Genomic DNA, 27,952 nt, shown 5'->3' with positions numbered 1-27,952 from the left:
GAAACCTTGTGGTCAAGGTTAGGGTTAAAAAATCACATTTGAAGAAGATACATTGTAGAAATAGGCGGGGTTTATATATTTTTGGGACTGTGGTAACTTGTGACGACCCTGGGTGGTTAGTGCAATCCGGGATACTTGGGACGTTCCTACCCTAACACGTCTAACAGCTTTGTCAAAATGGACTTTTCGTATCAGGTTTTGCAGAATTTACACAGCAAGTTAGGATAGTTAACGTAGCCGGTTATGAGAATTAGGTTAAGGTTAGGGTTAGGTAAAATGCAAAACAATTTCAAAAACGGCGTAAATTTGACAAAAGCTAGCTGTAATCCATCTAGACATGACCCGGTGCCTGTTTTTGTACCTGATAAATCATTATATTACATTTATGATATCTATGTGTTTATAGATAAAAACTGATACTTACTGTAGTAGCTAAGTAGCCTAAGCCACGTATAGTCATGGCTCAATCTATCCCCTGAATAGCCCAAGAAAGTCACTCGTCACCAGCATGTTGTTTCCACCTGTCCCTTCAAATCAATGATTTTCAAATCCAAGTAAGAGCTAACGAGCCAGGGACCGAAATGGAACCAGATATGTGTTGGTTAGAGAAGTAATGAGAGGTTATTGTTACGGATAACACAAGTTTATTGGTTTTGTATTACAGGTTTACAATACATACACGTGTATCTCTCTTAGTGCATAACTATTGTAGATCCACTTGATGTCCCTGTACACTGTAATGCATGAAATGCCGGCGTTGGCTATATGTTTATGCAAAATAAAAACATATTCATGTACATTCAAAGTTCTTTCATGGACAGTTTTATAGCGAAGGACATGAAGGCTCCTGGAACTTGATTGGTGATCATCACTTCAGGCATACCTTTGGAAAGAAAATGCATGTTTAGCTAAACAAACAAAGTCAAACTCCTGTTGGAACTATGCACTTTCCTACAAAGGGGATATGTAATGGACTACACTACTGACCCCGCAGGGCAGTTCAGGTGTACTTTACCTAGCCTATAGTCCCGGGGCTTGTGCCACACTCTACTCTGTAAAGGGTCTGTCCACACTCTTTGCTCCTGCATTGTCTGGAGGTTCTTACACCAGCAGCCAACTGTGTACCCTAAACAGGCAGACAGACAGAGGTGTAGTCCAGGCACACTACAGAGCACATTAGGCAAGTAGAAAATAACAATACTACCATATCTACTCGCTTCTACCAAAAGCTGTATTAATTGATAGGACATGAAGAGAATTTAAGCTTCTGCTATGGACCTGGTATGGACCAACATTATAGACATCTGCATACATAGAAGAATAAGACATCATTGAATCTCACTGTTGAACCAAATAGCAGCTGCTCACCTGAAGAAAGGGTTCTTTAGATCCAAACTGTTGCCAGATTTGAAGCCTGACTGATCAACGACTGCTGTGATGTGAATGTCGTAGCTCTGCCTGGTAGAGATGAAGAGCAAAAAGCAACCAATATAATCTCTGTATAATATTGTTTCCATTTCCCACATTCCATTTCTATAGTACAGACACTGTCCTTCTCCGGCTTACCTTGTGTTGGCTATGAACTGGACAGATCCGGACAGAGTCTGTCCCACCTTGCCAAACAGAGGGGTCTGGAAGAGACAGCGGACCTGGTACCAGTGAGTCAGAGGTTCACTAGGAGCAGTGGACAGCCACACTGTCATCCTGCAGAGAGAATTACTCAAATGAACAGAGTATATCTACTGTACCCCCTGGAGCCTGAGATAACACTTGTTTGTTTTTTTAACAATGAAAATCATTGAAAAACATCACTCCAAGCGGTCTTACTTGGATCCTATAAATGCTACGTCAAACCAGAAGGCCAGCCCATGGATCAGTCCAGACTGGAGCAGTTTAAACACAAATGGAATCTCCATCCTGCAAGACATAGTGAAATGGAATGTTTATTACAGCGACATTCTGTCATTATCGCAGATTTTCTCTTATCTGCCAATACAGTTTCATAGCTCATAATAAGAACCGCGCAATTACATTTGTGTTGTTGTTGAAAAAGGACGTAGGCAATCACCTGTGTAAGTCCTCTTCTTTAGCCTCCATGAAATTGATGCAGTGCTTGACAGATTTTGCCATTAGAATCGACATCTCAAATGTGTCCTACAACAAAATGAGGACAATGAGGCAAATTGAACATCTTTGTATTATTTCACAGTATATATCAGCATGAACGCAATTATAGCCTCATTGAACCCGAGGTACTCACAACTATGGGCTGTTTGAAAAACTCATCAACTGCAGAACTGTGAAGACCACTCAGGTTAACCCCATAGAAACAGGTCTGGTGCCTGCAACGGAGTGTGGCAGAACAACAAGGCACATCATGTATTAGATCAGAAGATTCTGCACTAAAGTCTAACTTGTCCAGGCAGACACAACTGAAATTCATGCTGTAAAATGTATGAGCACCAGGCTAAGAATGATTTCTGCATTCCTAAAAACTGAAAAGGCTTGTCATCCCCTCATGGTAGTGGATCAAAGACTGACACTACACCATAGCCCTCTTGCTAGAAACGGCATGCAGACCACTATCTTGTAACATTATACAGCTTCAAGGGGAAAAGTGAAGTGTATATATGACACTGTTGATTTCATTGCACGTCCCATCTTGGTGAAGTGTCTTTGGTCCCGTATTGTTATAAATGGGTGGTGTAAAATACTTGCATGTGAAACACAAGATGTGTGTGAGATGAAGTGCATTAGATTATCACTAATAACCTTTTCAGTATGTTCAAGCTTGAGTGAGGATGCTGTCAGCACTAGTGAACTGGTGTGGGTGATATACAATATAACCTCAAAAGTATGTGGACTCTCCTTAAAATGAGTGTATTCGGCTATTTCAGCCACATTTTGCTGACAGGTGTATAAAATCGAGCACACAGCCATGCAATCTCCATAGACAAACATTTTCAATAGAATGGCCTTACCGAAGAGCTCAGTGACTTTCAATGTGGCACCATCATAGGATGCCACCTTTCCAACAAGTCAGTTCGTCAAATGTCTGCGCTGCTAGAGCTTCCCCGGTCAACTGTAAATGCTGTTATTGTGAAGTGGAAACGTCTAGGAGCAACAACGGTTCAGCCGCGTGGTGGTAGGCCACACAAGCTCACAGAACAGGACCGCCAAGTGCTGAAGTGCGTAGCATGTAAAAATCATCTGTCCTAGGTTGCAACACTCATTACTGGGTTCCAAACGACCTCTGGAAGCAACGTCAGCACAACAACTGTTCTTCAGGAGCTTCAAGAAATAGGTTTCCATGGCCGAGCAGCCGCATACAAGCCTAAGATTACCATGCGCAATGCCAAGCGTCGGCTTAAGTGGTGTAAAGCTTGCCGCCATTGGACTCTGGAGCAGTGGAAACGTGTTCTCTGGAGTGATGAATAGCGCTACATCATCTGGTAGTCCGACGAACAAATCTGGGTTTGGCGGACGCCAGGAGAACCCTACCTGCCCAAATGCATAGTGCTAACTGTAAAGTTTGGTGGAGGAGGAAAAATGATCTGGGGCTGTTTTTCATGGTCCTGGCTAGGCCCCTTAGTTCCAGTGAAGGGATATCTCAACGCTACAGCACACAATGAAATTCTAGACAATTCTATGCTTCCAACTTTGTGGCAACAGTTTGGGAAAGGCCATTTCCTGTTTCAGCATGACAATGCCCCTGTGCACAAAGTGAGGTCCATACAGAAATGGTTTTTTGAGATCAGCATGGAAGAACTTGACTGGCCTGCACAGAGCCCTGACCTCAACCCCATCGAACACCTTTGGGATGAATTAGAATGCCGACTGCAAGTCAGGCCTAATCGCCCAAAATCAGTGCCCGACCTCACTAATGCTCGTGGCTGAATGGAAGCAAGTCCCCGCAGCAATGTTCCAACATCTAGTGGTAAACCTTCCCAGAAGAGTGGAGGCTGTTATGGCAGCAAAGGGGGGGGGGGGACCAACTCCATATTAATGCCAAAGATTTTGGAATGAGATGTTCGACTAGCAGATGTCCACATACCTTTGGTCATGAAGTGTAGGTGTGTAAGTGAGAGGGAAGGCAGAGGGTTCACAGAGGAGCATTGCAACATCTATCCGGTATCTCCATGTAAGCATGGCATCTGCGGTCATGTGTTGAGTGTAGTGAGGGAGGAAAACTACAGGCAAAGACATATTGCGCTATCTCTAACCAACAATATTTGAGCAGCAGATATTTTCTTCAAATTTCTCTCTATGTCTCTGTGTCTTCTGGCAGTGTGAGGACAGTTATCTGAGTAGAGGGGTTCGAGAGGGTATGTGTGAGTCAGGTTTGGACTGAACTGGAGCGTTTTACGTTGACAGGAAACCCGCTTGACTGGGGTCACAGCCCAGTGCCAGTCGGACCTGGAGCTGCGGGTGGGTGGGGGGCCGATTAGCCTCCTGGCATGTTGCGTAGCCCCACAGCCTGCCCAGGCCTCTGTGGGGGGATGTCAAATAAACCCTCATGGACACAGCTGTAAACAGTCACAGAGACTCATGGAGATGGAGGGGAGGGGAGTGTCAGGCAGGGCCAGGCCCAGACTGAGAGGCTTTGTGGGGGTGTGAGGCGGGGTCAATCATGGTCTGTTAACGCACTGGCATCCTGCTCTGCTCTGCTCTGCTTCTCCCCAGAAGGAGAGTAGAGAGGGGGGAGGAGAGCACTATGAGCTCATCCCATACAGCAGTTCACTGTGTTTTCATGGCAGCCACACACACACCGCTGTCACAGTTAAGTACGAGTTAAGTTAGCACTGATGCCAACTGTGAAACCCCTTATGGAAAGCAGCACTAATCCAGAATACAAAACTAATAAGAACGTTTATTTGAGTTCAGCCTCCACCTTGTGGTGCCGGAATGACACGCAACAGATTCTGAAACGTTGTGTTAATTCTCTCACCAGAAGCTAGAACGTCCATAGTGCTCGATGTAGAGCTGCTCGTCAGTGAAGGGAGCGAGGTGCATGTCACTACTGGTTGGGAACATCATACCTGAATAGGTAGAAGAGAGACATGTTTTGTGTAACATTAGCTGAACAAAACTATCAACAGATCAATCACAGCATGGAAAATAGCCTCTGTTGGAATTCAACTGACCCTTGGGTTTAAGCCACTTCCTGGAGTGGAGGTAGCTCTCCAGCATCCTCTCGTTCAGAAGCATGTAGCCAATGGGCTCTGAGATGATCACGTCCACCTGCTCAGGGCACGACACCTCCTCAATCTTTCCAGCCAGGACTATGATCCTATCTGACAGACTATTGCTCTTTACAAGCATCTGAAGGGAAAACACAAAACATTGCTGTCCCCCCCAAATATGACATTTGTTTTTTGAGTCAGACAGGGTCCGATCTTACTGATGCACCACTGCACGTCTGAGGCTTTGATGATGACATCCTGTGTAGTACATTTGAGAGCAGATGTCTTGGATCAAGGGTGTTTGTAGCTTGTTTCTTCACCTGAAATTGCATTCATCTGCTGTCTAAAATTAGCAAGAACTATAATTAGCTTTTGACAAATTGTGTTTTGGTAAACCCTCGTGCATGCAAACTCTCCCATGAAGTGCTCTGGTACATTACACTTCCCTGCTGTGTAAACAGGGAGTTCTACTTTAATGATGCCAGAGCTGCTGGGCTGCTGCTCCAGGGCAATTCCATGGTAACGGAATTACGCTTCGACTCTGATTTTTCACTTTAAAATGTATGCCAAACAAAACAATTGATTTAAACAGTTATCAAACCATACAACTTTGTGCACAATAACTACTTTGAACAATTTACACAGAACATTTCACAAAAACACATTTACTGGAAGAACTGTGCAGATGCTAAATTTGGCCACAGAATTACGGTAAAATCTCCCTCAGTTTTCTATGTGGACCACGTCTGCTCAGTGGATGAGGAGGCTTGTTACAGTAAATGGAAGGAGGGTAGGTGGTAGGTGTCATGGTAGGTTTCACTAAGATTCGGGAGAGGAGACATTCACTGGAGAGAGAGAGAGAGAGAGAGAGAGCGAGAGAGAGAGAGAGAGAGGGGTTGTCCAGACTGTTTTAACACTGTTTTAAAAACAGTAGTGAGCTGAACATAACAGAATGCCAGAGGAAGGGAGGACAGTAGCAGGTGAACCCAACTGTGATTTGTGACTACTATGATTTCCCATTGTAGACAATTCAATTGTAGTAATTTCGATTTGGTAACAGAATTCAGAGTTTTAATCACTTAATAATTCATAACAAACTTGATATTAGTAAAAACACTACACAGTAACTAATTGGTAGGTCTACCTTTACTTGTTACTTCTGTGAACTTTCACTATCGTGTCCCTCCTCATGAGAGACATTAAAACATGTCTTAAAGATATGTGGGGTTTTGGTAATGGAATCGCAAGGCACAAAGTTTCTCAAAGCAAATAATTTATCCAAAACTAAACATAAGTATTGATATTAGTTGGCAGGGGTCTTTACTTCAACATTGTGTTCTGAATTATTTCTCATACCTTTTACTGGTTGATGTTGTGGTCTAAGAACCCTTTCCATCAGTTTGTTAGTCCAGATTTTTAGGATGGCAAATGGTAGAGAAATGTATATATGCCTTCATTTCCCCCAAATATAGACTCTTAGCTTTCATTTGACACACAATTTGATATGCTCCTATGAACTTCACATGCTGGTGCTCATGGGTCCTTTTCCATGGAAATGCTCTCCATGCACACTGAGTGAGAGGAACAGACTGCTGGGTCTTCGATTACTGAGAGAGTGAAGCATATGGTGTATTAAAAACATAAACCAGGTCATGCTGGCCAGGCAAGACCCTCTGACTGGGAGTGTGACGGAGCCCCTCATAATATTGTTTCAAAAGGACATTGTCCACACTGGTTGGTTTTCTCTTGCTGTCTGCGTAGGTCATCATCCCACACCGTGGCAGAGCACCCTTCCTGTTTAATCCAGACCTTGGCCTGTGGAGCGTTCTTGTGAGGCAGTGACCCATGCACATGCACGTGCACACTGACGCTGGCCAGGCGTCCACAGGGGTGGTCCAAGGCTCTGGCTCACACTGTTTATATAGACCTCAGTGTAGGCCTACAGTATGATAGGGATTCAGCCTGCTCAGAGAGACCATGCAACCACCCCAACAGGAATACATTATGGAGGTCCACCATTTTGTCCAACTGAGTATACGGTTCGGCTATTGGCAGATAAGCTGCAATGTGGAAGGAAAGAAATATGAAGGGACACATCTGGTTGCAGTCTAGAAACAAGCACCAGTAGAGTAGAAATAGAACAGGGAGAACTATGCCTGACTGTTAAGCTAGAGGCCATCCATCCATGAAAATATGTTTCCTTCACCCTCAAGCTGGTTTCTGGGCCAAGAGCTGCCTCAAATCATTACACCCTCAGAATGTCATGCTCTGTGTGTGAAGCACGAGGTCCGTTTTATGGGGGCTGTTCTGTTCTGGAGGTGTGACTTTCGCTGAGATAGCATTTCCAGGGTTGTGCTGTTTTCATCAAGGCTTTGTCCTTGGCTCCACGTAGACACCATGAAGGTTTGAGCTAGATGTGTTGACAACACAGGTGATTAGGGCTGTGATAAGTGATTCATCATCTTTGCCCGGGGTGTTTCGGGCCAAGCAATACAAATGACTTTATTCACTGGTCAAAGCTGTAAGGTTTTCCTTCTCATTCTAGGCGTAAGTGGTTTAAGCTGCTAAAACAGCAGAAACATAAATCAGATTTCAAAGCAGCATAGAACGTTCAATCATCTCAACAGACCAATGACGTTACTGAAGTAACTACCTATTCATCATACAACACACACATTTGAGCAATTATTAAGAATTCTGGTGCTATAGATTGAAAATGCCAGATAGCGCATGTTAAAGTGCAAAAGGATGCTCGTTTAAGATGAGCTTTCACATTTCCTGGAAGGTTGATAGGAAAACAATCAGATGCTGCCAGAGTAGGCCGTAAGGTTGAACGGTAAAAGAGATGCCTTTACCTCTGCAAATTTGGCTACAGGGCTGGCCTCCACAGCATATACCCTCTTCGCTCCTGCCTGGATGGCGAAGAAAGACAGGATCCCTGATCCACTGCCAACATCAAGTACTATCTGGGTACAGGAAGGAGCCAGACATTACATCCGCATGCAGTAACAGACAAATAGTAAGACATGATCAGGTTCAATGGATACGTGTGGTTTTGGTTATGTGGTTCCACTCTTACCTTGTCCTTGAAGTCCATCTCGTTTAGCAGGATGGCCTTTTGATACGTGGCTGTCCTCAAATAATCCTGCAGCATATTCTGTTGTTGTGATAGACAGCCATAAAACTACAGAAGAAGGGAGGACGAGGTTCATTCACAACCTAGTACACCACCAGTTTGTCTCTCTGCGGGCCGAGTTGACGGGTGCAGTAAAACTACCTGGAAGTACTGCAGGGCTGAGGAGTCTTCAGTTCTCTGGTCAAACACTGATGGTTGCCTTTCTGCTGACTTCTCTTCTCTTCTCAGCTGTATGTGGAACTCCTGAAACTCTGGGGTCAGAAAACAACGGACTTTATGCATGAAAACTATTTTTGACGGAGTAAAGGAGGCTCCCACCTTAGCTAACGTGAGTCGTTTCATGTGTGCCCTTACCACTCTGTGTTCTGAACTGCAAGAGAACGCTCAGGCAGCCAACGGTTATGAGGAAAGATTGGGTGCCCACCCGACAACAGTCTGTTTCCCTGGTGACTGTGAATTTGAAAACACAGACCCCATCACCTGCAAAAGAAAAAACACAACAGACAGTTAATTCAAATACACCCAAATACAGGATCTCTGTATTCTGTGTCATCCATTATCAACGGGGCTGTTCCTCTGAGTTATCTACCCCAAGTCCATTCATTTGTTCTTGGCCTTTTGCAAACGTATCAGTAAAGGAACCATAAATAACAATGTCAGACATTAACCTAAGAAATCCTTCAGCATATTCTGGCAGCACGAGGCTACTAATGTGTAGCGGCCCTATCTGATCCTGTGCACCAGCAGGCAGAGAGATATAGCGGTAAGGCCCACTGTACCGTATAGTATAGGAAAACACAGTCTAGGTACATACTGTCCAGTAGAACTCCACAACAACAGAGTCAGACACACACACACACACACACACACACACACACACACACACACACACACACACACACACACACACACACACACACACACACACACACACACGCATGCATATTGACGCCTCACATACACACATACACACATTTGCACACTCAACATACGCTGCTGCTACTATTATCTATCCTGATCGGTTAGTTTTTACCCCTACCGACATGTACATGTTACCTCAACTACCTCGTGCCGCTGCACATTGACTCGGTGCAGGAACTCCTTGTAATAGAGCTACATTGTTGTTATTTGATTGTGTTTTCTATTTTTATTTGTTAATTTGCTTTTTTAACTCTGCATTGTTGGGAAAGGGCTCGTCAGTAAGCATTTCACGATCAAGTCTACACCTACACTGCACGTGTGACAAATACAATTAGATTTGATTTGACTTCACACGCACACACACACACACACACACACACACACACACACACACACACACACACACACACACACACACACACACACACACACACACACACACAGGGTGCACACAACTGGGTAGTAAATCTCACAGACCTTTCAGCACTGCCTGTCCAGCGACCACACAGCAAGAAGTACAATTACCACATGGAAAAGACTGTAGGAAGATATCATACACTCCACACACATACACATACATGGACTTCTCATAGACCAGAGAGAGGGCAATACATTTCTTTTTTTAATCTTTAGAGAAAAAAAAAGCTATTGGCAATTTTATTCAGAAATAAAGAGAGCATCATCACTATTTCTTCTTGGTTGTACTCATATGGAAAGAGCTAGTGTGATAAAAAAAAACTTTGATATATTAGCTTGTTCTTGTTTCTTGCATGTGTACTTACCATCCTGAATAGTGAGCTCTGTCTCCTCCAGCCCTGTGCTCAACTGTAGAGAAAGGCCTTGGTGTTGCCTCTGTTTAGCCACCTGTATCTCTCCCTGTACCTGGTCCTCATTCACCGTGAACAGATTGATGGAAAAACAGGTCACTTCTGAACCCCTCTCCATGGTCTCCATGGTCGCAGCTGTCGTAACTTCTGTAGTAAGGTTCTGTAGATGTGTCTGAGTTTGGTTGAGGTGGGAGGGGAAGGAGCTCTGGTAGGAGTCAAGGGGCGGGGACAGACTGTGTACAGGAATATGCTTTGAACAAAAAGAGAAGTTACAATCTATTTTTATACATATACACACACATATATATATATTAACCATGGCTAGATTTAGCTAATCTAGTTCTGCAATTTAGGCTAAGGCATTGAAGAATCTGAATAGATAAAAGTTTATTTTAGAATTCTGCAAATACATATTTGTATCATCAATGCTTGGATAACTTCCAAATTCAGGGCGAAAACACCTTTTTCTAACATAATAATAAACACACTTTCACTTGATTAAAACTGACTTTCACTCATGTTCTATTTTGTTCACTTTTCACTATGTTGAATGACACTAAAGAGGACAGCTTAGTCTATTGATATCATTGAAAACATAGCAGCGTTAAGCACAGCAGGACGAAGTCCTGACGAATGTGGAGTAAATTGGGCTTGGTCCTGAACTTCCTGATTTAGAAGTGGGCCGGAGTGACGTCACCACGTCCATTCAGTGTGTCACCTAGTGGAGAACTATGGCAATGACAAGAAAGGTCCTGTTCAATTACATTTTGACATCTCTTGCAATGACTCCTGTGGTGAAAACTCTTTCAAACGTAGCTTGTGATCTTTTGTCCAATTTTGTTCGACTTTGCTCATACTATTGCATGTTACAGAATATGCATTGCTAATGATCCATCAATACTGTAAATGTCAAAAGCAATATGATTCAAAATACTTTTAAAAGTCATAAATATATTTAAGTTAAGTGAATCATTCATCAGTGAAACCAATAAAAGGTGACCTGCTTTAAGTACAGCACCACTAATATCACAGGACTGTAGACTCCATCCAGCTTGTTACTGAACTACCTAATTAAGAAGCTGGCTGGAGGGACGTCACCACTTCCCTGCAGTGTGTCACCCAGTGGAGAACTGTGGCAATGACAGGAAAGTTCCTGAAGACACTGGAGCTCCAAGTGGCAGCATATAAAAGCTGTGAAACTCCCCCTGCCGAGACAGAAACCAATACATCCAACACTGAACACACAAGACTCAAAACTCAACATTGACTGAAGATGCTGTGTTCCCGAGGATTCCAGTCTTCCCTCAGCCCATTGATGGACTTCTACTGGCCTGTGCGCAGTCTATGGCCAGAGGTCCGACCTCTTCTCAGCCAGCGGGATCTACTGCAGAGAAACCTGCTAGAGATCAAGAGCAGTCTGGATCTGATGGCACATCTCCAGCAGCACATCTTTGAAGAGTTGGACAATGTCCCATCCTCTTTGACCATCCAACCAGTCTCCTACAAGCTGGATAAAGATGGAGAGGGCTTTGCCCTGACACTGGACACTAAAGACTTTTCCCCAGAGGAGCTGTCTGTCAAGCAGGTGGGCAGGAAGCTGAAAGTCAGTGGGAAGAAAGAGAAGAAGCTGGGTGATGGGGAAGGCTCCTACTCTTACAGATGCCAAGAGTTCAGACAAGAGTTTGATCTGCCTGAAAAAGTGAATCCTGAAACAGTCACCTGCTCCCTGGCTCATGACGGGAAGCTCCACATTCAGGCGCCAAAGAATCCATTATCTGGTGAGGAGGAGGTGGCAGAGAGAGTGGTGCCCATCAACTGTAGCCTGGATGTGAAAACCCCACAATTCCTGTCAAAGACAGAGGGAAGCATCACCGACACACAGAAGAAACAAGAGAACACCATTTCACATGAGGGCTGATTTGTATTTCACTGAATGAAACATTTTCTAATACATATTTTTCATGTTTTGAGAGTGTATGCATTTACATTTCATATCTTGTAACAATCAATATGATATGCTTTTTAATTTAATCAATAAAATATTTTAAAAATTCAGAATTTTGCAGTTGTTATGATCTCTTCAATGGATATCAACATAATGACCATTATCTATCTCTCATCAAAAGTTAACTTTCCAAAAGGCTTACTGGCCTGAAATTGTTCAATTATCATTTTCAATAAATTCCATATTCAAAAAGCTCTCCTGAAAATGTTCTGATTCTAACATGTTTATGACATGTTTATAAACCTGACTTCTGAAAACAAATGTCATGTGGACTTGTCAGGATTTGCAATGTAGACCTTTTTGAGCAAGTGTCCTGTTTTAGATCATTGAATGTGAGTGAATAGTTTCCACAACTAGAAAATATTGTTTTTAGTTATTAAAAACCAGACGTAAATATATGATAAACATAATGCCAGACAACAACAAAACATCTGTTTTCAACAATGTTATAGGAACATAAAATCGACACATGACCAATTTCATAACGCTGTACAATCTGAATTTCTTAAAAAAAAAAAAAATATTTCTCCATGGATGATTTTCGAATGTGTTCAAATACATTTGGACCTTTCTTGCAATGAGGCCTGTGGTGAAAACTCTTTAAAACGTAGCTTGTGATCTTTTGTGCAATTTTGTTTGACTTTGCTGATACTATTGCATGTCACAGAATATGCATTGCTAATGATCCATCAATAATGTAAATGTCAAAAGCAATATGGTTCAAAATACTTTTAAAAGTCATAAATATATTTAAGTTAAGTGAATCATTCATCAGTGAAACCAATAATAGTTGACCTGCTTTAAGTACAGCACCACTAATATCTCAGGACTGTGGACTCCATCCAGCTTGTTACTGAACTACCTGATTTAGAAGCTGGCTGGAGTGACGTCACCACTTCCCTGCAGTGTGTCACCCAGTGGAGAACTGTGGCAATGACAGGAAAGTTCCTGAAGACGCTGGAGCTCCAAGTGGCAGCATATAAAAGCTGTGAAACTCCCCCTGCCGAGACAGAAACCAATACATCCAACACTGATCACACAAGACTCAACACTCAACATTGACTGAAGATGCTGTGTTCCCGAGGATTCCAGTCTTCCCTCAGCCCATTGATGGACTTCTACTGGCCTGTGCGCAGTCTATGGCCAGAGGTCCGACCTCTTCTCAGCCAGCGGGATCTACTGCAGAGAAACCTGCTAGAAGTCAAGAGCAGTCTGGATCTGATGGCACATCTCCAGCAGCACATCTTTGAAGAGTTGGACAATGTCCCATCCTCTTTGACCATCCAACCAGTCTCCTACAAGCTGGATAAAGATGGAGAGGGCTTTGCCCTGACACTGGACACTAAAGACTTTTCCCCAGAGGAGCTGTCTGTCAAGCAGGTGGGCAGGAAGCTGAAAGTCAGTGGGAAGACAGAGAAGAAGCTGGATGATGGGGAAGGCTCCTACTCTTACAGATGCCAAGAGTTCAGACAAGAGTTTGATCTGCCTGAAAAGGTGAATCCTGAGACAGTCACCTGCTCCCTGGCTCATGACGGGAAACTCCACATTCAGGCATCAAATAATCCATTATCTGGTGAGGAGGAGGTGGCAGAGAGAGTGGTTCCCATCAACTGTAGCCTGGATGTGGAAACCCCACAATTCCTGTCAAAGACAGAGGGAAGCATCACCGACACACAGAAGAAACAAGAGAACAGCGTTTCACATGAGGACTGATTTTTATTTCACTGGATGAGACATTTTCTAATACATATTTTTCATGTTTTGAGACTGTATGCATTTACATTTCATATCTTGTAACAATCAATATGATATGCTTTTTAATTTAATCAATAAAATATTTAAAAAATGCAGAATTTTGCAGTTGTTATGATCTCTTCAATGGATATCAACATAATGACCATTATCTATCTCTCATCAAAAGTTAACTTTCCAAAAGGCTCACTGGCCTGAAACTTTTCAATTATCATTTTCAATAAATTCCATATTCAAAAAGCTCTCCTGAAAATGTTCTGATTCTAACATGTTTATGACATGTTTATAAACCTGACTTCTGAAAACAAATGTCATGTGGACTTGTCAGGATTTGCAATGTAGATCTTTTTGAGCAAGTGTCCTGTTTTAGATCATTGAATGTGAGTGAATAGTTTCCACAACTAGAAAATATTGTTTTTAGTTATTAAAAAACATACGTAAATATATGATAAACATAATGCCAGACAACAACAAAAAATCTGTTTTCAACAATGTTATAGGAACATAAAATCGACACATGACCAATTTCATAATGCTGTACAATCTGAATTTCTTTCTAAAAAATATGATTTCTCCGTGGATTATTTTAGAATGTGTTCAAATACATTTGGACCTTTCTTGCAATGTGGTGAAAACTCATTAAAACGTAGCTTGTGATCTTTTGTGCAATTTTGTTCGACTTTGCTGATACTATTGCATGTCACAGAATATGCATTGCTAATGATCCATCAATACTGTAAATGTCAAAAGCAATATGGTTCAAAATACTTTTAAAAGTCATAAATATATTTAATTTAAGTGAATCATTCATCAGTGAAACCAATAAAAGGTGACCTGCTTTAAGTACAGCACCACTAATATCTCAGGACTGTAGACTCCATCCAGCTTGTTACTGAACTACCTGATTTAGAAGCTGGCTGGAGTGACGTCACCACTTCCCTGCAGTGTGTCACCCAGTGGAGAACTGTGGCAATGACAGGAACGTTCCTGAAGACACTGGAGCTCCAAGTGGCAGCATATAAAAGCTGTGAACTCCCCCTGCCGAGACAGAAACCAATACATCCAACACTGATCACACAAGACTCAACACTCAACATTGACTGAAGATGCTGTGTTCCCGAGGATTCCAGTCTTCCCTCAGCCCATTGATGGACTTCTACTGGCCTGTGCGCAGTCTATGGCCAGAGGTCCGACCTCTTCTCAGCCAGCGGGATCTACTGCAGAGAAACCTGCTAGAAGTCAAGAGCAGTCTGGATCTGATGGCACATCTCCAGCAGCACATCTTTGAAGAGTTGGACAATGTCCCATCCTCTTTGACCATCCAACCAGTCTCCTACAAGCTGGATAAAGATGGAGAGGGCTTTGCCCTGACACTGGACACTAAAGACTTTTCCCCAGAGGAGCTGTCTGTCAAGCAGGTGGGCAGGAAGCTGAAAGTCAGTGGGAAGACAGAGAAGAAGCTGGATGATGGGGAAGGCTCCTACTCTTACAGATGCCAAGAGTTCAGACAAGAGTTTGATCTGCCTGAAAAGGTGAATCCTGAGACAGTCACCTGCTCCCTGGCTCATGACGGGAAACTCCACATTCAGGCATCAAAGAATCCATTATCTGGTGAGGAGGAGGTGGCAGAGAGAGTGGTGCCCATCAACTGTAGCCTGGATGTGAAAACCCCACAATTCCTGTCAAAGACAGAGGGAAGCATCACCGACACACAGAAGAAACAAGAGAACACCATTTCACATGAGGGCTGATTTGTATTTCACTGAATGAAACATTTTCTAATACATATTTTTCATGTTTTGAGACTGTATGCATTTACATTTCATATCTTGTAACAATCAATATGATATGCTTTTTAATTTAATCAATAAAATATTTTAAAAATTCAGAATTTTGCAGTTGTTATGATCTCTTCAATGGATATCAACATAATGACCATTATTTCTCATCAAAAGTTAACTTTCCAAAAGGCTCACTGGCCTGAAACTTTTCAATTATCATTTTCAATAAATTCCATATTCAAAAAGCTCTCCTGAAAATGTTCTGATTCTAACATGTTTATGACATGTTTATAAACCTGACTTCTGAAAACAAATGTCATGTGGACTTGTCAGGATTTGCAATGTAGATCTTTTTGAGCAAGTGTCCTGTTTTAGATCATTGAATGTGAGTGAATTGTTTCCACAACTAGAAAATATTGTTTTTAGTTATTAAAAAACATACGTAAATATATGATAAACATAATGCCAGACAACAACAAAAAATCTGTTTTCAACAATGTTATAGGAACATAAAATCGACACATGACCAATTTCATAATGCTGTACAATCTGAATTTCTTTCTAAAAAATATGATTTCTCCGTGGATTGTTTTAGAATGTGTTCAAATACATTTGGACCTTTCTTGCAATGTGGTGAAAACTCATTAAAACGTAGCTTGTGATCTTTTGTGCAATTTTGTTCGACTTTGCTGATACTATTGCATGTCACAGAATATGCATTGCTAATGATCCATCAATACTGTAAATGTCAAAAGCAATATGGTTCAAAATACTTTTAAAAGTCATAAATATATTTAAGTTAAGTGAATCATTCATCAGTGAAACCAATAATAGTTTACCTGCTTTAAGTACAGCACCACTAATATCTCAGGACTGTAGACTCCATCCAGCTTGTTACTGAACTACCTGATTTAGAAGCTGGCTGGAGTGACGTCACCACTTCCCTGCAGTGTGTCACCCAGTGGAGAACTGTGGCAATGACAGGAAAGTTCCTGAAGACGCTGGAGCTCCAAGTGGCAGCATATAAAAGCTGTGAAACTCCCCCCTGCCGAGACAGAAACCAATACATCCAACACTGATCACACAAGACTCAACACTCAACATTGACTGAAGATGCTGTGTTCCCGAGGATTCCAGTCTTCCCTCAGCCCATTGATGGACTTCTACTGGCCTGTGCGCAGTCTATGGCCAGAGGTCCGACCTCTTCTCAGCCAGCGGGATCTACTGCAGAGAAACCTGCTAGAAGTCAAGAGCAGTCTGGATCTGATGGCACATCTCCAGCAGCACATCTTTGAAGAGTTGGACAATGTCCCATCCTCTTTGACCATCCAACCAGTCTCCTACAAGCTGGATAAAGATGGAGAGGGCTTTGCCCTGACACTGGACACTAAAGACTTTTCCCCAGAGGAGCTGTCTGTCAAGCAGGTGGGCAGGAAGCTGAAAGTCAGTGGGAAGACAGAGAAGAAGCTGGATGATGGGGAAGGCTCCTACTCTTACAGATGCCAAGAGTTCAGACAAGAGTTTGATCTGCCTGAAAAGGTGAATCCTGAGACAGTCACCTGCTCCCTGGCTCATGACGGGAAACTCCACATTCAGGCATCAAAGAATCCATTATCTGGTGAGGAGGAGGTGGCAGAGAGAGTGGTTGCCCATCAACTGTAGCCTGGATGTGGAAACCCCACAATTCCTGTCAAAGACAGAGGGAAGCATCACCGACACACAGAAGAAACAAGAGAACAGAGTTTCACATGAGGACTGATTTTTATTTCACTGGATGAGACATTTTCTAATACATATTTTTCATGTTTTGAGACTGTATGCATTTACATTTCATATCTTGTAACAATCAATATGATATGCTTTTTTAATTTAATCAATAAAATATTTAAAAATGCAGAATTTTGCAGTTGTTATGATCTCTTCAATGGATATCAACATAATGACCATTATCTATCTCTCATCAAAAGTTAACTTTCCAAAAGGCTCACTGGCCTGAAACTTTTCAATTATCATTTTCAATAAATTCCATATTCAAAAAGCTCTCCTGAAAATGTTCTGATTCTAACATGTTTATGACATGTTTATAAACCTGACTTCTGAAAACAAATGTCATGTGGACTTGTCAGGATTTGCAATGTAGATCTTTTTGAGCAAGTGTCCTGTTTTAGATCATTGAATGTGAGTGAATAGTTTCCACAACTAGAAAATATTGTTTTTAGTTATTAAAAAACATACGTAAATATATGATAAACATAATGCCAGACAACAACAAAAAATCTGTTTTCAACAATGTTATAGGAACATAAAATCGACACATGACCAATTTCATAACGCTGTACAATCTGAATTTCTTTCTAAAAAATATGATTTCTCCGTGGATTATTTTAGAATGTGTTCAAATACATTTGGACCTTTCTTGCAGTGACGCCTGTGGTGAAAACTCTTTAAAACGTAGCTTGTGATCTTTTGTGCAATTTTGTTCGACTTTGCTGATACTATTGCATGTCACAGAATATGCATTGCTAATGATCCATCAATACTGTAAATGTCAAAAGCAATATGGTTCAAAATACTTTTAAAAGTCATAAATATATTTAAGTTAAGTGAATCATTCATCAGTGAAACCAATAATAGTTGACCTGCTTTAAGTACAGCACCACTAATATCTCAGGACTGTGGACTCCATCCAGCTTGTTACTGAACTACCTGATTTAGAAGCTGGCTGGAGTGACGTCACCACTTCCCTGCAGTGTGTCACCCAGTGGAGAACTGTGGCAATGACAGGAAAGTTCCTGAAGACACTGTGGAGCTCCAAGTGGCAGCATATAAAAGCTGTGAAACTCCCCCTGCCGAGACAGAAACCAATACATCCAACACTGATCACACAAGACTCAACACTCAACATTGACTGAAGATGCTGTGTTCCCGAGGATTCCAGTCTTCCCTCAGCCCATTGATGGACTTCTACTGGCCTGTGCGCAGTCTATGGCCAGAGGTCCGACCTCTTCTCAGCCAGCGGGATCTACTGCAGAGAAACCTGCTAGAAGTCAAGAGCAGTCTGGATCTGATGGCACATCTCCAGCAGCACATCTTTGAAGAGTTGGACAATGTCCCATCCTCTTTGACCATCCAACCAGTCTCCTACAAGCTGGATAAAGATGGAGAGGGCTTTGCCCTGACACTGGACACTAAAGACTTTTCCCCAGAGGAGCTGTCTGTCAAGCAGGTGGGCAGGAAGCTGAAAGTCAGTGGGAAGACAGAGAAGAAGCTGGATGATGGGGAAGGCTCCTACTCTTACAGATGCCAAGAGTTCAGACAAGAGTTTGATCTGCCTGAAAAGGTGAATCCTGAGACAGTCACCTGCTCCCTGGCTCATGACGGAAACTCCACATTCAGGCATCAAAGAATCCATTATCTGGTGAGGAGGAGGTGGCAGAGAGAGTGGTTACCATCAACTGTAGCCTGGATGTGGAAACCCCACAATTCCTGTCAAAGACAGAGGGAAGCATCACCGACACACAGAAGAAACAAGAGAACAGAGTTTCACATGAGGACTGATTTTTATTTCACTGGATGAGACATTTTCTAATACATATTTTTCATGTTTTGAGACTGTATGCATTTACATTTCATATCTTGTAACAATCAGTATGATATGCTTTTTAATTTAATCAATAAAATATTTAAAAAATGCAGAATTTTGCAGTTGTTATGATCTCTTCAATGGATATCAACATAATGACCATTATCTATCTCTCATCAAAAGTTAACTTTCCAAAAGGCTTACTGGCCTGAAATTGTTCAATTATCATTTTCAATAAATTTCATATTCAAAAAGCTCTCCTGAAAATGTTCTGATTCTAACATGTTTATGACATGTTTATAAACCTGACTTCTGAAAACAAATGTCATGTGGACTTGTCAGGATTTGCAATGTAGACCTTTTTGAGCAAGTGTCCTGTTTTAGACCATTGAATGTGAGTGAATAGTTTCCACAACTAGAAAAGATTGTTTTTAGTTATTAAAAAACATACGTAAATATATGATAAACATAATGCCAGACAAAAAAAAAAATCTGTTTTCAACAATGTTATAGGAACATAAAATCGACACATGACCAATTTCATAACGCTGTACAATCTGAATTTCTTTCTAAAAAATATGATTTCTCCGTGGATTATTTTAGAATGTGTTCAAATACATTTGGACCTTTCTTGCAGTGACGCCTGTGGTGAAAACTCTTTAAAACGTAGCTTGTGATCTTTGGTCCAATTTTGTTCGACTTTGCTGATACTATTGCATGTCACAGAATATGCATTGCTAATGATCCATCAATACTGTAAATGTCAAAAGCAATATGGTTCAAAATACTTTTAAAAGTCATAAATATATTTAAGTTAAGTGAATCATTCATCAGTGAAACCAATAATAGTTGACCTGCTTTAAGTACAGCACCACTAATATCTCAGGACTGTGGACTCCATCCAGCTTGTTACTGAACTACCTGATTTAGAAGCTGGCTGGAGTGACGTCACCACTTCCCTGCAGTGTGTCACCCAGTGGAGAACTGTGGCAATGACAGGAAAGTTCCTGAAGACACTGGAGCTCCAAGTGGCAGCATATAAAAGCTGTGAAACTCCCCTGCCGAGACAGAAACCAATACATCCAACACTGATCACACAAGACTCAACACTCAACATTGACTGAAGATGCTGTGTTCCCGAGGATTCCAGTCTTCCCTCAGCCCATTGATGGACTTCTACTGGCCTGTGCGCAGTCTATGGCCAGAGGTCCGACCTCTTCTCAGCCAGCGGGATCTACTGCAGAGAAACCTGCTAGAAGTCAAGAGCAGTCTGGATCTGATGGCACATCTCCAGCAGCACATCTTTGAAGAGTTGGACAATGTCCCATCCTCTTTGACCATCCAACCAGTCTCCTACAAGCTGGATAAAGATGGAGAGGGCTTTGCCCTGACACTGGACACTAAAGACTTTTCCCCAGAGGAGCTGTCTGTCAAGCAGGTGGGCAGGAAGCTGAAAGTCAGTGGGAAGACAGAGAAGAAGCTGGATGATGGGGAAGGCTCCTACTCTTACAGATGCCAAGAGTTCAGACAAGAGTTTGATCTGCCTGAAAAGGTGAATCCTGAGACAGTCACCTGCTCCCTGGCTCATGACGGGAAACTCCACATTCAGGCATCAAAGAATCCATTATCTGGTGAGGAGGAGGTGGCAGAGAGAGTGGTTACCATCAACTGTAGCCTGGATGTGGAAACCCCACAATTCCTGTCAAAGACAGAGGGAAGCATCACCGACACACAGAAGAAACAAGAGAACAGAGTTTCACATGAGGACTGATTTTTATTTCACTGGATGAGACATTTTCTAATACATATTTTTCATGTTTTGAGACTGTATGCATTTACATTTCATATCTTGTAACAATCAGTATGATATGCTTTTTAATTTAATCAATAAAATATTTAAAAAATGCAGAATTTTGCAGTTGTTATGATCTCTTCAATGGATATCAACATAATGACCATTATCTATCTCTCATCAAAAGTTAACTTTCCAAAAGGCTTACTGGCCTGAAATTGTTCAATTATCATTTTCAATAAATTCCATATTCAAAAAGCTCTCCTGAAAATGTTCTGATTCTAACATGTTTATGACATGTTTATAAACCTGACTTCTGAAAACAAATGTCATGTGGACTTGTCAGGATTTGCAATGTAGACCTTTTTGAGCAAGTGTCCTGTTTTAGACCATTGAATGTGAGTGAATAGTTTCCACAACTAGAAAAGATTGTTTTTAGTTATTAAAAAACATACGTAAATATATGATAAACATAATGCCAGACAAAAAAAAAATCTGTTTTCAACAATGTTATAGGAACATAAAATCGACACATGACCAATTTCATAACGCTGTACAATCTGAATTTCTTTCTAAAAAATATGATTTCTCCGTGGATTATTTTAGAATGTGTTCAAATACATTTGGACCTTTCTTGCAGTGACGCCTGTGGTGAAAACTCTTTAAAACGTAGCTTGTGATCTTTGGTCCAATTTTGTTCGACTTTGCTGATACTATTGCATGTCACAGAATATGCATTGCTAATGATCCATCAATACTGTAAATGTCAAAAGCAATATGGTTCAAAATACTTTTAAAAGTCATAAATATATTTAAGTTAAGTGAATCATTCATCAGTGAAACCAATAATAGTTGACCTGCTTTAAGTACAGCACCACTAATATCTCAGGACTGTGGACTCCATCCAGCTTGTTACTGAACTACCTGATTTAGAAGCTGGCTGGAGTGACGTCACCACTTCCCTGCAGTGTGTCACCCAGTGGAGAACTGTGGCAATGACAGGAAAGTTCCTGAAGACACTGGAGCTCCAAGTGGCAGCATATAAAAGCTGTGAAACTCCCCCTGCCGAGACAGAAACCAATACATCCAACACTGATCACACAAGACTCAACACTCAACATTGACTGAAGATGCTGTGTTCCCGAGGATTCCAGTCTTCCCTCAGCCCATTGATGGACTTCTACTGGCCTGTGCGCAGTCTATGGCCAGAGGTCCGACCTCTTCTCAGCCAGCGGGATCTACTGCAGAGAAACCTGCTAGAAGTCAAGAGCAGTCTGGATCTGATGGCACATCTCCAGCAGCACATCTTTGAAGAGTTGGACAATGTCCCATCCTCTTTGACCATCCAACCAGTCTCCTACAAGCTGGATAAAGATGGAGAGGGCTTTGCCCTGACACTGGACACTAAAGACTTTTCCCCAGAGGAGCTGTCTGTCAAGCAGGTGGGCAGGAAGCTGAAAGTCAGTGGGAAGACAGAGAAGAAGCTGGATGATGGGGAAGGCTCCTACTCTTACAGATGCCAAGAGTTCAGACAAGAGTTTGATCTGCCTGAAAAGGTGAATCCTGAGACAGTCACCTGCTCCCTGGCTCATGACGGGAAACTCCACATTCAGGCATCAAAGAATCCATTATCTGGTGAGGAGGAGGTGGCAGAGAGAGTGGTTACCATCAACTGTAGCCTGGATGTGGAAACCCCACAATTCCTGTCAAAGACAGAGGGAAGCATCACCGACACACAGAAGAAACAAGAGAACAGAGTTTCACATGAGGACTGATTTTTATTTCACTGGATGAGACATTTTCTAATACATATTTTTCATGTTTTGAGACTGTATGCATTTACATTTCATATCTTGTAAAAATCAGTATGATATGCTTTTTAATTTAATCAATAAAATATTTAAAAATGCAGAATTTTGCAGTTGTTATGATCTCTTCAATGGATATCAACATAATGACCATTATCTATCTCTCATCAAAAGTTAACTTTCCAAAAGGCTTACTGGCCTGAAATTGTTCAATTATCATTTTCAATAAATTTCATATTCAAAAAGCTCTCCTGAAAATGTTCTGATTCTAACATGTTTATGACATGTTTATAAACCTGACTTCTGAAAACAAATGTCATGTGGACTTGTCAGGATTTGCAATGTAGACCTTTTTGAGCAAGTGTCCTGTTTTAGACCATTGAATGTGAGTGAATAGTTTCCACAACTAGAAAAGATTGTTTTTAGTTATTAAAAAACATACGTAAATATATGATAAACATAATGCCAGACAAAAAAAAATCTGTTTTCAACAATGTTATAGGAACATAAAATCGACACATGACCAATTTCATAACGCTGTACAATCTGAATTTCTTTCTAAAAAATATGATTTCTCCGTGGATTATTTTAGAATGTGTTCAAATACATTTGGACCTTTCTTGCAGTGACGCCTGTGGTGAAAACTCTTTAAAACGTAGCTTGTGATCTTTGGTCCAATTTTGTTCGACTTTGCTGATACTATTGCATGTCACAGAATATGCATTGCTAATGATCCATCAATACTGTAAATGTCAAAAGCAATATGGTTCAAAATACTTTTAAAAGTCATAAATATATTTAAGTTAAGTGAATCATTCATCAGTGAAACCAATAATAGTTGACCTGCTTTAAGTACAGCACCACTAATATCTCAGGACTGTGGACTCCATCCAGCTTGTTACTGAACTACCTGATTTAGAAGCTGGCTGGAGTGACGTCACCACTTCCCTGCAGTGTGTCACCCAGTGGAGAACTGTGGCAATGACAGGAAAGTTCCTGAAGACACTGGAGCTCCAAGTGGCAGCATATAAAAGCTGTGAAACTCCCCTGCCGAGACAGAAACCAATACATCCAACACTGATCACACAAGACTCAACACTCAACATTGACTGAAGATGCTGTGTTCCCGAGGATTCCAGTCTTCCCTCAGCCCATTGATGGACTTCTACTGGCCTGTGCGCAGTCTATGGCCAGAGGTCCGACCTCTTCTCAGCCAGCGGGATCTACTGCAGAGAAACCTGCTAGAAGTCAAGAGCAGTCTGGATCTGATGGCACATCTCCAGCAGCACATCTTTGAAGAGTTGGACAATGTCCCATCCTCTTTGACCATCCAACCAGTCTCCTACAAGCTGGATAAAGATGGAGAGGGCTTTGCCCTGACACTGGACACTAAAGACTTTTCCCCAGAGGAGCTGTCTGTCAAGCAGGTGGGCAGGAAGCTGAAAGTCAGTGGGAAGACAGAGAAGAAGCTGGATGATGGGGAAGGCTCCTACTCTTACAGATGCCAAGAGTTCAGACAAGAGTTTGATCTGCCTGAAAAGGTGAATCCTGAGACAGTCACCTGCTCCCTGGCTCATGACGGAAACTCCACATTCAGGCATCAAAGAATCCATTATCTGGTGAGGAGGAGGTGGCAGAGAGAGTGGTTACCATCAACTGTAGCCTGGATGTGGAAACCCCACAATTCCTGTCAAAGACAGAGGGAAGCATCACCGACACACAGAAGAAACAAGAGAACAGAGTTTCACATGAGGACTGATTTTTATTTCACTGGATGAGACATTTTCTAATACATATTTTTCATGTTTTGAGACTGTATGCATTTACATTTCATATCTTGTAACAATCAGTATGATATGCTTTTTAATTTAATCAATAAAATATTTAAAAAATGCAGAATTTTGCAGTTGTTATGATCTCTTCAATGGATATCAACATAATGACCATTATCTATCTCTCATCAAAAGTTAACTTTCCAAAAGGCTTACTGGCCTGAAATTGTTCAATTATCATTTTCAATAAATTTCATATTCAAAAAGCTCTCCTGAAAATGTTCTGATTCTAACATGTTTATGACATGTTTATAAACCTGACTTCTGAAAACAAATGTCATGTGGACTTGTCAGGATTTGCAATGTAGACCTTTTTGAGCAAGTGTCCTGTTTTAGACCATTGAATGTGAGTGAATAGTTTCCACAACTAGAAAAGATTGTTTTTAGTTATTAAAAAACATACGTAAATATATGATAAACATAATGCCAGACAAAAAAAAAAATCTGTTTTCAACAATGTTATAGGAACATAAAATCGACACATGACCAATTTCATAACGCTGTACAATCTGAATTTCTTTCTAAAAAATATGATTTCTCCGTGGATTATTTTAGAATGTGTTCAAATACATTTGGACCTTTCTTGCAGTGACGCCTGTGGTGAAAACTCTTTAAAACGTAGCTTGTGATCTTTGGTCCAATTTTGTTCGACTTTGCTGATACTATTGCATGTCACAGAATATGCATTGCTAATGATCCATCAATACTGTAAATGTCAAAAGCAATATGGTTCAAAATACTTTTAAAAGTCATAAATATATTTAAGTTAAGTGAATCATTCATCAGTGAAACCAATAATAGTTGACCTGCTTTAAGTACAGCACCACTAATATCTCAGGACTGTGGACTCCATCCAGCTTGTTACTGAACTACCTGATTTAGAAGCTGGCTGGAGTGACGTCACCACTTCCCTGCAGTGTGTCACCCAGTGGAGAACTGTGGCAATGACAGGAAAGGTTGTTTGGCCCTCCAACCACTCTCCTACAATCAGGATAAAGATGGAGAGGTCTTTGCCCTTCCACTGGACACTAAAGACTTTTCCCCAGAGGAGCTGTCTGTCAAGCAGGTGGGCAGGAAGCTGAAAGTCAGTGGGAAAACAGAGAAGAAGCTGGGTGATGGGGAAGGCAAGAGTTTTATCTGCCTGAAGGGGTGAATCCTGAGACAATCACCTGCTCCCTGGCTCACCAATATTTCTCATCAAAAATTAACTTTCCACATTGATGCACCAAATAATAGCTGGGAGAGTGGTGGCCATCATAGGTAGCTGGGAGAGTGGTGCCCATCATCTGTTGCCTCAGTGTGAAGATGCCACAATCCCTCAGCTCACAGACAGAGGGCAGTACCACAGAGGACAGAACCACAGACACACAAGTATCAATTGTCTATGGACAAAATACATATTGCCTAAAGCCTGGCCTCAAGTATTATTCATAGAACATCTTGTTTTGCTAATTAATTCTCTAAATGTCATTACATGTTTTTATTAGATTGTCTGTGAAATAATGTCTTTCTGTCGTTTTGTTACACAATAAAATGTTCAGTATACTTCTAATAGAGTTGTTCAATTCACTCATTGAAATTAAAGATACTATTACAATATTTTTTAACTAGGCAAGTCAACAAATTCTTATTTTCAATGACGGCCTAGGAACAGTGGGTTAACTGCCTGTTCAGGGGCAGAACGACAGATTTGTACCTTGTCAGCTCGGGGGTTTGATCTTGCAACCTTCTCGTTACTAGTCCAACGCTCCAACCACTAGGCTACCCTGCCGCCCCCCCCAGTATGCTAGCTAGAGGAAACTATATTTAACATTTTGGATGGATCCAAGCCCATATTTTTATTCATGTATAAGGAAATCATTATTGACATAATCAGGAAAATCCTGTAAGTTCATTAAAACCTCACCAGACATTTCATTTCAATTACATGTCCTAGGATCATTTCCTGGTTGGTCACCTTTTTGATGTAGAGTATTTACACTCCTCTCAATGTTTTACTTACATTGTGTTGAGAAATAGTTCAGCTATGGCAGCGTCTCTTCAGCGATATCATTGTGACCTCAACGTGAGTCCTGGTGGGAACACTACTACCACTCAACTCCTGTGACCCTCAGACATTCTCTAGTGTAGTTTGAAGAGTGTGAATATGACACTAACATAGACACACACAGACCATACAGTACATATGTACCCGGAACCTGTTTGTGCTCATTTTGACTAACTACATTACTCTTTTAAAACTCAACTCTGTTATAATATCAAAACATAGTCTTTCAATCCACTAATTGATTTTCAAGACATGTATTGAAATGGCAGCGAAACCAGGCCAGGGAATACCCAGCATACCCACTCCAGGGACACAATTTAAAAAAAACTTTATTGAACATGCTAAAATATTGGCTTTACATTCCATGCCATTGATAATTATTGACGTTGAATTCATCAAATTTGACAAAATAGTTATTTCATTGAGATAGTACAGAAATGATGGTATTCATGGGAGTTATTTTTATTTTCCAAACATAAAATGAATGGTTATAGCAATATCATGAATGAGTCATCGTAATCAGTCCTTCTTGGGCTCTGCCTCCACAGCAGTGCTCTCAGTGGCAGCCCCGGGTGATGTTACTGCTGATAAACAAGTGATAGGAACCACTCTCTCATTGCTTTCCGTCACAGCAGCCACTTTTGGTGCCTGAATCTGTAGCTGTCCATCATTCAAAGAGCAGGTGACTGTCTCAGGATTCACCCCTTCAGGCAAGTCAAACTCCTGTTTAAACTCCTGGCATCTGTAAGAGAAGGAGCCTTTCCCGTCGTCCTGCTTCTTCTCCGTCTTCCCACTGACTCTCAGCTTCCTGCCCACCTGCTTGACAGACAGATCCGCTGGAGAAAAGTCTTTAGTGTCCAGTGTCAGGGCAAAGCGGTTGTTTTCTTTCCCCATCTGGAAAGCGATGGGCTTGAAGTCAGTTAAAGATAATGGGCCATCAATGTCTTCGAAAATCTTTTGGTGGAGTCGTTGCATATATTCCATATTGTGCCTCATCTCCTGCATGTTTCGCATCATTTCCTGCTCCATCTGGAAGAAGAGAGGCCGGGTCTCTGGCCAGAGGCTGCGGACGGGCCAGTGGAAGTCCATGAAGGGGCCCATTGGGCTCATTGGGTTGAGGGAAGACTGCATCATGCTGGGGCAAAGCATATTCAAAATCAAATCTGCGTCGTTTCTGCTAGTCTTTGTTGGTCTCTTCTCCCTGATTGTGTCTCTGCGAGCTTCTGTCCCGAGCAGACTAGGGCTCACAGCTTTTATACTGTCCAATGGAAAGTTCCAGTAGCAT

General features: G+C 41.5%; 8 protein-coding genes and 2 pseudogenes across 10 annotated transcripts; 8 read left to right on the top strand and 2 right to left on the bottom strand.

Moving 5' to 3' along the window:
* Nucleotides 1-625: 625 nt before the first annotated feature.
* Nucleotides 626-10,401, bottom strand: carm1l (coactivator-associated arginine methyltransferase 1, like). Of its 3 annotated transcripts, XR_003863064.2 has the most exons (14): nt 10,023-10,269; nt 8,674-8,799; nt 8,461-8,570; nt 8,263-8,367; nt 8,039-8,149; nt 5,145-5,322; nt 4,949-5,039; nt 2,261-2,342; nt 2,069-2,154; nt 1,828-1,917; nt 1,567-1,704; nt 1,369-1,458; nt 1,016-1,126; nt 626-883 (listed from the first exon to the last, which is right to left on the bottom strand). XR_003863064.2 is itself a non-coding variant. In XM_029655602.2 (13 exons), the coding sequence occupies exons 1-13, from the start codon at nt 10,192-10,194 to the stop codon at nt 874-876; spliced, it is 1,389 nt and encodes a 462-aa protein (XP_029511462.1). In that variant the 5' UTR covers nt 10,195-10,268; the 3' UTR covers nt 626-873. The 3 variants fall into 3 exon arrangements, 2 of the variants coding, with proteins under 2 accessions (XP_029511462.1, XP_029511469.2); XM_029655602.2 differs by lacking the exon at nt 1,016-1,126 and having other exon boundaries at nt 10,023-10,268; XM_029655609.2 differs by lacking the exons at nt 626-883; nt 1,016-1,126 and having other exon boundaries at nt 1,365-1,458; nt 10,023-10,401.
* An 869-nt stretch (nt 10,402-11,270) lies between these two features.
* On the top strand, nt 11,271-12,107 carry LOC135571407 (heat shock protein 30-like). The gene has a single exon (XM_065017561.1). It carries the CDS (start codon nt 11,341-11,343, stop codon nt 11,983-11,985), a length of 645 nt encoding a protein of 214 aa, XP_064873633.1. The 5' UTR covers nt 11,271-11,340; the 3' UTR covers nt 11,986-12,107.
* A 950-nt stretch (nt 12,108-13,057) lies between these two features.
* LOC135571293 (heat shock protein 30-like) lies at nt 13,058-13,847 on the top strand. The gene has a single exon (XM_065017073.1). It carries the CDS (start codon nt 13,141-13,143, stop codon nt 13,783-13,785), a length of 645 nt encoding a protein of 214 aa, XP_064873145.1. The 5' UTR covers nt 13,058-13,140; the 3' UTR covers nt 13,786-13,847.
* Nucleotides 13,848-14,924: 1,077 nt separating this feature from the next.
* Nucleotides 14,925-15,705, top strand: LOC135571292 (heat shock protein 30). Its single transcript, XM_065017072.1, has one exon. The coding sequence runs from the start codon at nt 14,931-14,933 to the stop codon at nt 15,573-15,575; it is 645 nt and encodes a 214-aa protein (XP_064873144.1). The 5' UTR covers nt 14,925-14,930; the 3' UTR covers nt 15,576-15,705.
* Nucleotides 15,706-16,673: 968 nt separating this feature from the next.
* Nucleotides 16,674-17,267, top strand: LOC135571291 (heat shock protein 30-like). The gene has a single exon (XM_065017071.1). The coding sequence runs from the start codon at nt 16,719-16,721 to the stop codon at nt 17,265-17,267; it is 549 nt and encodes a 182-aa protein (XP_064873143.1). The 5' UTR covers nt 16,674-16,718.
* Nucleotides 17,268-18,419: 1,152 nt separating this feature from the next.
* On the top strand, nt 18,420-19,355 carry LOC135571290 (heat shock protein 30-like; annotated as a pseudogene).
* Nucleotides 19,356-20,308: 953 nt separating this feature from the next.
* LOC135571289 (heat shock protein 30-like) lies at nt 20,309-21,163 on the top strand. Its single transcript, XM_065017070.1, has one exon. It carries the CDS (start codon nt 20,315-20,317, stop codon nt 20,957-20,959), a length of 645 nt encoding a protein of 214 aa, XP_064873142.1. The 5' UTR covers nt 20,309-20,314; the 3' UTR covers nt 20,960-21,163.
* An 864-nt stretch (nt 21,164-22,027) lies between these two features.
* LOC135571288 (heat shock protein 30-like) lies at nt 22,028-22,880 on the top strand. The gene has a single exon (XM_065017069.1). The coding sequence runs from the start codon at nt 22,111-22,113 to the stop codon at nt 22,753-22,755; it is 645 nt and encodes a 214-aa protein (XP_064873141.1). The 5' UTR covers nt 22,028-22,110; the 3' UTR covers nt 22,756-22,880.
* A 978-nt stretch (nt 22,881-23,858) lies between these two features.
* LOC135571287 (heat shock protein 30-like) lies at nt 23,859-24,739 on the top strand (annotated as a pseudogene).
* Nucleotides 24,740-26,978: 2,239 nt separating this feature from the next.
* On the bottom strand, nt 26,979-27,952 carry LOC115128942 (heat shock protein beta-11-like). The gene has a single exon (XM_029659079.2). The coding sequence runs from the start codon at nt 27,814-27,816 to the stop codon at nt 27,187-27,189; it is 630 nt and encodes a 209-aa protein (XP_029514939.1). The 5' UTR covers nt 27,817-27,952; the 3' UTR covers nt 26,979-27,186.

Source organism: Oncorhynchus nerka, linkage group LG4 (genome assembly GCF_034236695.1).
Source record: "Oncorhynchus nerka isolate Pitt River linkage group LG4, Oner_Uvic_2.0, whole genome shotgun sequence".
Lineage (NCBI taxonomy): Eukaryota > Metazoa > Chordata > Actinopteri > Salmoniformes > Salmonidae > Oncorhynchus > Oncorhynchus nerka.
The sequence above is the reverse complement of the archived record's forward strand: the minus strand, read 5'-3'. Positions and strand labels throughout refer to the sequence as shown.